Consider the following 9,186-nt stretch of genomic DNA (forward strand, 5'->3'; position numbering starts at 1 on the left):
AATTTAAAAAATTATTATTTGAACTTGAAATGTGTCGCTCCTACTGCTTCGATAGCAGCAGTTTGCTCACTGAAGAGAAGCGAAAAACCGGTCGTTTGCAATGATCACTTTCTGAATTAAAATGAAACATGGAGGTCGCAGTTAGAAGATAATTGAAGAGTCGTAGAAATGCTATTAACGCTGCGTTTACTTTTTTATCTGCATGTTCTTTCCTCGACGTTAATTCCAAGTAAGAATATTTCTTTAGGCAATCAGAAGTTTCAAATTAATCAGTTGCGAAGATTTATAACAGTAGTGTATAAGAATTTTAATCTTATTCGATTGGTACGCTCAAAGATTATGTTTTTAGGTGTTAATAGTAAACAACCTCGGGAGAATAAAAAGAAATACGTTATTGAGGTACAAGATCATCAACAAGCAATGCGCGCAGCTAATCCCATTGTAGACTTAGAAGACAGTGTTCGCCGCGGTGTGAGTGATCCTTTTTCTAACCCGAACTTTATTATCAATAGAATAAATGACGATTTACTTTCGTCCCCCTTAAACCTGGGCTTGAGTAATCACGAACTTTTGGCGTACCATGGTAATAACTATCATAATAGAGCGTTTCGTCCCCTTCAATCGTTACCTTCTCGACGAATATTATCTCCACACATTGGTGCTAATATAGGAATAATAAATAGCTTCACTCCGGCTAGCGATGTGATTCAAAACGCAGTGAAAGAAGAAGTTGTTGCGAGGCACCCATCGTCTTTTAAACTTATTAATCCATCAGCATCACTCTTGAATTTAAATAATCCTTTACATCGTGTTAACTCTGCTAATCTAGTAAACGAGGAAGTACTTCATAATCAAGAAACCATCGGAAAGAGTCTGGATTTCGGTTTACCTGGTGGTGTAGCTGGTTACGTTGGACGGTTCGGAAATTCTGCAGGGGTTGTTAAAGGTTTTGTATCGTCACTTAAAACAAATACAAACAATCAGTTGCCTGATTATGTATCCTTAATGAACCGAAGGTTACCAGGTATACACAGATCACTAGATTCACACATAAAAAGTTTACAAAATCCAGTCTTAGGCGAAATGAACTTTCGTAATGTTTATAAAATGAGGCCTCAAGTTGTGAATTCTTATGCTCTAAGTAACCATAATGCCGGAAATCACCGTTTAAACTACGGGAAACAGTTCCAAAACGTAAATTCAGCTCAAAGCAACAGTCGCATAAACCCATTAACAGGTTTACCTGAAGACCTTGAAGAGAGATCCTATGGTTTAATCTCTTCAATAACCAGTGTTTCAGATTCTACAGCTCCTTTAGCTAAGGTTGTTACAACAAGTTCAAACGAACACAGCGATGCTAACTTGAATATCGAGTTAGGGGCAGAAACTCCACAACGGCGTGTAACTGAAAAATCAGAAGGGCCAGAATCTATGGAGTTTCACGAAGCCCCCAGTTCAATTGCGAAAGAAAGTCCAGAGGAGCAGCCAATCGACTACAACTTAGCTTCGCTGAAATCGTTTCTTGAAGAAGATTCAATTTTAAGAAGTAAGCTTAATAAAGATGGCCTTGAATCAATAGACCCTAAAAAAGACCCGAGCTTTGATAGTGACATGTCTATTGACGGAAATCAAGAGAAACTTCCAAACTTAAATGCAAAGAGAACATTTTTGTCAAAAAATCTAAATAAGAAACGTAAATCAAGAAAAAGAAAAACCGGCTAGACCAATTACGTGTTCACTTGCTCATTATGTATGTTTATTGGAATTATATCACATTTTCTACCTTAGATTCATGTATATTTTAGCTATTGGAATGTTCTTATTCTTGTATATTTTTTGCATGAAGAATTTCTTAAAATAACGTCATTTTTTCAGTTGAAACAACTGCCATTTTTTTACGAAAAAACTGAACTTTTCTGTATTAGCAGTATAAATAACGGTAGTAACTTTTTAAAAAATTTTTAAAAAATGATTGCCGTTTTTTAGCCAAGCTTTAAAAACTAAATACCGTAAAATGGGGGCGAATAAAAACAAATAACATTTTAAATAAATTTGACTTTCCAGGCCGAAAACCACAGTTGCATCAAACGTTTGCCCAAGCCCCTCCATTATGCCAGGTTAAACTTTATGAGCACACCAAATGAATACTGAATTTTGTTTTCGAGTTGCTTTCTTACGCCTCATTTACATCGAGATAATATTGATAAAATGCTTTCTGGTACCTCATTATCATCAAGGTAAAATCGATCAAAATGCTTTCTTATCTCGCTTAGATCGAGATAAAGCGTATAAGGATCGATGAAAAATAGATATAGAAAATAGACTAGAAAATGCTAGTCAACTCGTTTGTAAAAATGTGATTTCAGATTAAGGTTCATTATCGAAATTGCAAATTTCGAAAATTTTCGATTAAAACGGTACCGAAATACTTCTTTTTTTTCGAAATCTATAAAAACTTATGAAGATAATCGAACTAGCCAAATTAATTTCGGAAATAAAAAAGGAATTTCGAAATTTGAAATTAATTTCGAAATAAAAAGTTGCATTTCGAAAAGTGAAATTAATTTCGAAAGGAAAAACAGAATTTCGAAATGTGAAATTAACTTCGAAAAAAAAAAGTGCATTTCGAAAAGTGAAATTAATTTCGAAAGAAAAAACAGAATTTCGAAATGTGAAATTAACTTCGAAAAAAAAAAGTGTATTTCGAAAACTGATGTTAATTTCCAAAGAAAAAAACAGAATTTCGAAAAGTGAAATTAATTACAAGAAGAAAAAAAAAGAATTTTGGAAAGTTAAATTTATTCCAAAAAGTAATTTTAATACCTTATATTTTGTTTGCATAATAATATTAAAATATCCGGGTGCCTAAATAATTTACCACGGGGTGTTTATATATACATATATATTATATATGTGTATATATAATATATATATATATATATACATATATAATATATATGTATATATATTATATATTATATATATATATATATTAATTATATATTTATACAATTAAATATTATATATTATATATATATATATATAATAATTTGCCATATATACATATATATGTATAATGTATATAGATATATTATACATATATATGTATATATGGCAAAATAATACTATCTCGGTAAATTTAAGGTGGCACACAACTGAAAACAAGTTTTTTTTTAGTAATCAAAATTATGATTTTTTTTTTTTGATGAGAATAAATTTATATTAAAATAAAATAAAAAACAGCTATTTTTTTTTTAATTTTACTATCCATAATGGCGTAAAATGTGTTGTAAAGCAAGTGTTTTTAGTAAATCTTTAAAACCTAATAACTTGATTTCGCCTCAACAGCTCAAACTAAAATTTTGAGTTACGTAACAAAAAGATTGCTAAGTTATAAATATCGTCGGGTTATTGGCAGAAGTTTGTAACTAACATTTCGGTGTTTCTGAGATATTTGAATTTTAATATTTGAAGAACTCTATAAATCAGGAATCATAAGAAAAACACATGTTGCATACTTCAAAATGTTTATTATTTTACAAAGATACAGATGCAAAATAATTTTTTTCACAAAATAAGGAGGTTTTTATAAATTTTGAGAAAAATCAAAAATTGGTTGCACTTACAGACTTCTGCTTGTCAAGAGTTAATGCTTATAAGAAACTTAAGTGAATGATTTCTTATGATGTAGTGATTAAAATAAAGGCAAACCTATTATTTTGTGGCAGACAAAACTACTTTTAATTAATTGTTGATAAACAAACATACTAATAATAAGAATTTTAATATTTAAGACATATTTTTTCAATCGTTAACTAAAAAATTAATGCTACATAGTAGGTGACATTCATTCGTCGTCTTCAGAGTCATCTTCACCAGACTCTGGTGCCACGTCTCTTGCAGTCTGACTGACGGGCAGATTATGGTACCATTCTTGTACTTCAATAGGAATTATTCCCAAAGTACACAATCTTTCCAAGTCATTCTTTTTTGCCTGTGATATGGGCAGTGGAGTTGAGTATGCTTTATTTATTTCTGTAGGCATGCTGAATTGCCGACCTCTGCCCTTTGTAAATACATTTATATACGGCGTGGTAAAGTCATAACGATACTGGAAACAATTTGGCTTAGATTTCTCATACTTTAGACATTTTATTTTTTGCCATTTAACGGTAGCACCATTCTCATCTTTGTTACGGTTTTTTATAATTTTTTTTTGATAAATCAGACAAATCTAACATATCAGAAAATGTCAGTTGATGTACATTGAATGGTTTAGCATTCTTTCGTTTCCTTGAAGACCGTGCCAACCTGAAAACTGTCATCCAATCAATTATTGAAAAAATTGGTACATTTTTCTTTTGAGCTTCGATTGCACTGTGCATGGAGTCAACTTCCATGTGAGTATGTCCAGTTTCTAAGAATTTGTGTTCAATGCAATCGAAATGGAGTGTTTGCACCACATACATAAAAAATGCAGCTATGTGTTGATTTCGATTCTGACCTCCACAGCAATCTGAAAATAAAGACAATTCTTTAACAGTTTTGGGAATTTGTTTCAGCCAGAACCACAAGGCACTTCCTATTTCCGAACTACCCCTTTTCCCATTCATTTCTGTCCAAACATTGCAATATCCGTCATTAGGCAAGCGTGATTCGTATATCGTCAAATTATAGACACAGATCTTGCGAGAATAGTACAATTGAGAAGTGTCACTAGACGGTATTTGTAGCACACTTTGGAGATCGAAGGTTGCAGATAAAAAAGACGGATCAATGTTCGATCGCTCTTTGTCCGTAGCTTTAGCTAACCGAGCATATTCTATCCTTTTTCGGTGAAGCTGGTATTCTGTTGATAATGTTAGTTTAGCTTCATTAGAGGCACTGTCGTGATTGTTACATGTCACACATTGATCCTTCTTGGGTTTAAAAAACGAGTAATTGTAGTTCGATGAAAATATTCGTCTGTACGATATTGTTGATACTGGAGATTTATTCTGGCTTGCACACTCTGTAAAGTAAAGCTCGTACATCTTTGTAATTGAAAGCTTGGAATCAAGGTACAACCTTTTGCTTGATCGACGACAATAGTGTGATTCCATTACAGGAAACTTTTCTATGTGTGATTTAACAAAATTTATAGAATCTGCTGAGGTTTTATTTGACGGAGAGTGTTTACCTCGTTTATCTGGTCCTTCAAATACTCCCATATTGCTCCGTGTTTTAAAAGCGTGGATGATAGGTCCATCAGAAATACTTAGTGTATTTTTAAAGAAAGTTTGACAAATTCGCACCTTTGCGTCACCTTTCTTGAAGAAATAAGACCTGGACAATTGTCGATTTCCTTTAGTTGTTTGCAACTTCTTTCTTATAGGTAAATTTTGCTCTATATTACCAATGTAAAAATCCTTTTGCCTATCATAATCCAATGACCAGAAAGTTCTACATATTTCAATTCTTTCTTCTTCAGTAAATACCTGTGAGCATTTAAAGCGACATGAATTATTACATGCCACTTTTGGTTGCTTTGCTGGTCTTTCAATTCCTTTCCTTGATTTATAAGGTAAACATTTTTTGCGTTTACCTTTTTCTACATTGACCGACCAACTTTCTGGACGAGATATTGTCCAGCGAGTACGTTTACGAGTACGTTTGCGAGTACGAGCAATTTGAATTTCATCATTATCAAGTGTATTTTCAACTGTAACTGTCTCACTGTTGCCATTTACATCGGAAGTTTGGTCGCTGTGTACGATAACATCATTGTTTATTATAATTTCGCTTGATTCATTGTCCTCATTAACCACAGAAATCTGAATATTATTAGGCACAAGATCCGCACCATTTTCGCTCTCATGTAGCGTGCCTTCACTAAGCAGTGCTTCATTACCCTGAAATTGAATAATATAATTATGAATTCATAATATTTCAACAAAATGTACCAATTACCATAGTGTAAAAACGATTATGGAAGATGTGAAAAAATAATAATAGATAAATACTTATAATGAATCTCCTTACTTTAATTTGATTTGTAATTGTAAAGTTATGATTTTTACCTGATCGGAATTTGAGTATTGATTTGGTACAAAATTTACCACAAAAACGTCATTATTACTGCAATCATAGTAGTCCACAACAATAGTATTACAATCCTCGGATAATGTAATTTCACTAGTATCCATTTCCGGCGTTAGCATTTTTTTCTTTAACTTGTAAACGAAATTGTTATTATAAAAATTATAAAAAGTTATGCACCAATTGTTGTTTTACGTAAGAGTGGTATTGTAAAACAAGTTCAATTTATTAATACATTATAAGAATAATGTTATACAAATTTGCGATAAACACAAAGAAGAGCTTGTATATCACAGCTAGTGATAGAAGAGTTGCTCGAGTCCGTCGTTGTTACTTCAAGAGAACGAGGTTTCGAAGATCACGCTATTTATACATATTCCCAAGGGGAAAATAATTGTTTATATAATATTAACCAATCCAAACACGATACATTTTACGATTTGATTAGCGCAACACCAATGATTAAATAAGGTCACAGTAATACTGGGGCAAAAGAATTGAATCATTTTCTTCATTATAAAACAACAATACTCACATGAGATGTCTTGGATTGGTAGCAAGAATCATCATTTTCGGAACACGTTTTTTTCACAAGATTCACCATTTTTAGTGTCCTTTTACTAATTTTTTCAGTAATTGACACGTTCTTTAATGTTACAAAAAAATTAAAATGAATAAATTACGTTTTACACTGTTTAAAATACTCCAAATAATATGAATCTTCAATCAAAGCAAAAAGCACACACACCAATTTGACAGGAATGGTAGTTGGGTTTAATGGTAAGTGCTGCCACCATACGGGAATATTTTCAAAATATGTCAGGCAAAAATAAGTAAGTGACTTTACCAAGCAGTGTTGCCCATAGTGTGAGCAAAACCTAACCCCAGAAGTCAGTAAGTGATGTTACAAATCTTAGCCTGTTCTATTTTGATCTCAGGAGCACTTACATTTATTTTGACCATAAAAAAGTATAATTTATCCTTATAATATCACTTACAAGTTTTTACCAGACAAAGATATTGACTAAATGGTGACAAATATCAAAAAATATCATTTTACGAAAAAATGTAGTTACCAACTTCTGCCAGCAACCCGACGATATAATTGTTTGAAATTGTTGTAAATCTCATCTAAATAATCCCAAGAGAGTAATTAGCCGTTTACATTGCAACAATGATTTCATATACGTGCGTTACAGGCTTTAAAGGAATTGCATATTATAACTTTTAAATATCATAATTATATCATTTATGAAAAGCGCACGTACTTTTATGTAAATTCTAAATCTAAAGTTTAAACTTACGTTATGCAAATTTAAAATTAAAAAGTGTTCAAAGTTGTTATCGACTTAGACTAAATCGACTAAAAGTCGAAATTAGTCGACTTTTAAAAATCTAAGAGTCGATGTAATCGACTTTGGATTTTCTGCTAATCGACTAAAAGTCTATTTAGTTGAATAATAGTACTTATACATGTATTTCTAATATCTTTTTATTTGATTGAACATTATAAATCTTTTTAATTTTATTTTGTTAACAAAAGCAAATATGACTGTTGATTAGAATGTAGTTTTTTCAGAGCCGGAATAAAATATTTACCCCCCTTCCTTTCATATCAAATTAGAAATTAAAATATAGTATCTCCCTCCATCATATTGATTATTGAATGAAGATGCTTTTAAGCATCTTCATTCAATAATCAATAAGTAAAAATTTAAATAGTAAAAATTTTAAAAACTCTACGTTCAAATTTTACAATTTAAATTGTAGACAAAAACACCTAAGTAGCTTTTGCTATAGGTAGGTTTTATTCACTTTGAGAGGACTAATATTTTATAAGAAACATTTCACCGTGTAGATGTAAGTGGTCATTCGCAAATTATGTCACGCAAAAACTTTTCAGATCCCTCTCCTCCCTTTTCCACAAAATGTCACAAAATAACAACCCCCTATCTTATCCTGAGGGTTCTAATCCCTGTAAACGAACTTTTGGGGTTCTAATCCCTGCAAAAATATTTCGAAGCAAATTTTAGAATTTCGAAAGTGAAAAAATGTTTCGGTAATATTTTCAGAATTTCGAAATCACAAAAATATTTCGAAGCAAATTTTAGAATTTCGAAAGTGAAAAATTGTTTCGGTAATATTTTTAGAATTTCGAAATCACAAAAATATTTCGAAGCAAATTTTAGAATTTCGAAGATAAAAAATCGTTTCGGTATTATTTTCAGAATTTCGAAATCACAAAAATATTTCGAAACAAATTTGACAATTTCGAAAGTGAAAAAATGTTTCGGTAATATTTTCAGAATTTCGAAATCGCAAAAATATTTCGAAACAAATTTGACAATTTCGAAATGAAAAAATCGTTTCGATGCAAAATTAATTAGTTTGAAATTATTTCGAGCTTACCGAAACAAAAATAGAGTTTCGAAAACTTTTTTTTTTTATCGAAAATTCAACTTTTGCTTCCGTGAACAACCTTATTTCAGATGCCAAAGAAAGTAGCTACACTAACATTATTTCAATTTTATTCCTGCAACGTTACTTTTTTCAAAAGAAAACTTATTTCAATTAGATTAGGAATATTTAGAGAAATCCTTATTTATAAATTTGGACTTGCTCTCCATATAGGGAAAAGTATTAACAGAACACTCACATATTTCTCTGGAAGATCATCTCGTCATTAATATCTCATATTACCTTGTTTTGGAGAGAAAAAAAAAATTTCTTGACTCGCCGGACGTGATTATAAATTAGAGCCAGGTAGACGAAATTTTAATTTATAGTTGAACTATGGAGTTCAACTAATCTTTAAGAAAAACCGTTAGAATACCAGTCAACATTACGTACATAGTTATGTCAGGAAAGATGTAGCTGTAGTATACATATTAAGATAAACCAGTGAGTACGGTTATTTTCATGTATAGAACGTATTCTATAGAACGCGAATTTGAACGCTCTATAGAACGCGAGATCGGAATTAACACTATCGCATTCAGCTTTCGAGTTATAGTTTAAGTAAAAAAGTAATGAATTTAAGTAAAAACTGCAGAACATTTTAAAACAAATTAATATTATATATACTATAAATTTAAGGCACTTAAAATG

At 31.1% G+C, this 9,186-nt stretch overlaps 2 protein-coding genes across 3 annotated transcripts; one reads left to right on the top strand and one right to left on the bottom strand.

Moving 5' to 3' along the window:
• Positions 1-79: 79 nt before the first annotated feature.
• LOC145185126 (uncharacterized) lies at positions 80-1,881 on the top strand. Its single transcript, XM_080060911.2, has 2 exons — positions 80-229; positions 350-1,881. The coding sequence occupies exons 1-2, from the start codon at positions 169-171 to the stop codon at positions 1,720-1,722; spliced, it is 1,434 nt and encodes a 477-aa protein (XP_079917037.2). The 5' UTR covers positions 80-168; the 3' UTR covers positions 1,723-1,881.
• A 1,899-nt stretch (positions 1,882-3,780) lies between these two features.
• LOC149883589 (uncharacterized) lies at positions 3,781-6,478 on the bottom strand. Of its 2 annotated transcripts, none has more exons than XM_090099118.1 (2): positions 6,060-6,478; positions 3,781-5,891 (listed from the first exon to the last, which is right to left on the bottom strand). In XM_090099118.1, exons 1-2 carry the CDS (start codon positions 6,198-6,200, stop codon positions 4,194-4,196), a joined length of 1,839 nt encoding a protein of 612 aa, XP_089955244.1. In that variant the 5' UTR covers positions 6,201-6,478; the 3' UTR covers positions 3,781-4,193. The 2 variants fall into 2 exon arrangements, with proteins under 2 accessions (XP_089955244.1, XP_089955245.1); XM_090099119.1 differs by having other exon boundaries at positions 6,099-6,477.
• Between the last annotated feature and the right edge of the window lie 2,708 nt (positions 6,479-9,186).

This window comes from Hydra viridissima, unplaced genomic scaffold, assembly GCF_058129835.1.
Source record: "Hydra viridissima isolate aposymbiotic clone 2 unplaced genomic scaffold, HvirCarnegie_v1 scaffold_9, whole genome shotgun sequence".
NCBI lineage: Eukaryota > Metazoa > Cnidaria > Hydrozoa > Anthoathecata > Hydridae > Hydra > Hydra viridissima.

What these genes read in the sequence shown, in the direction of transcription:
- LOC145185126 (XM_080060911.2), top strand. Translation starts at nt 169, where the DNA reads ATGCTATTAACGCTGCGTTTACTTTTTTATCTGCATGTTCTTTCCTCG. An exon ending in TTCCTCGACGTTAATTCCAA is followed by an intron (nt 230 to 349) that starts GTAAGAATATTT and finishes TTATGTTTTTAG; the next exon opens with GTGTTAATAGTAAACAACCT.
- LOC149883589 (XM_090099118.1), bottom strand. Translation starts at nt 6,200, where the DNA reads ATGCTAACGCCGGAAATGGATACTAGTGAAATTACATTATCCGAGGAT. An exon ending in AATACTCAAATTCCGATCAG is followed by an intron (nt 5,892 to 6,059) that starts GTAAAAATCATA and finishes ATTCAATTTCAG; the next exon opens with GGTAATGAAGCACTGCTTAG.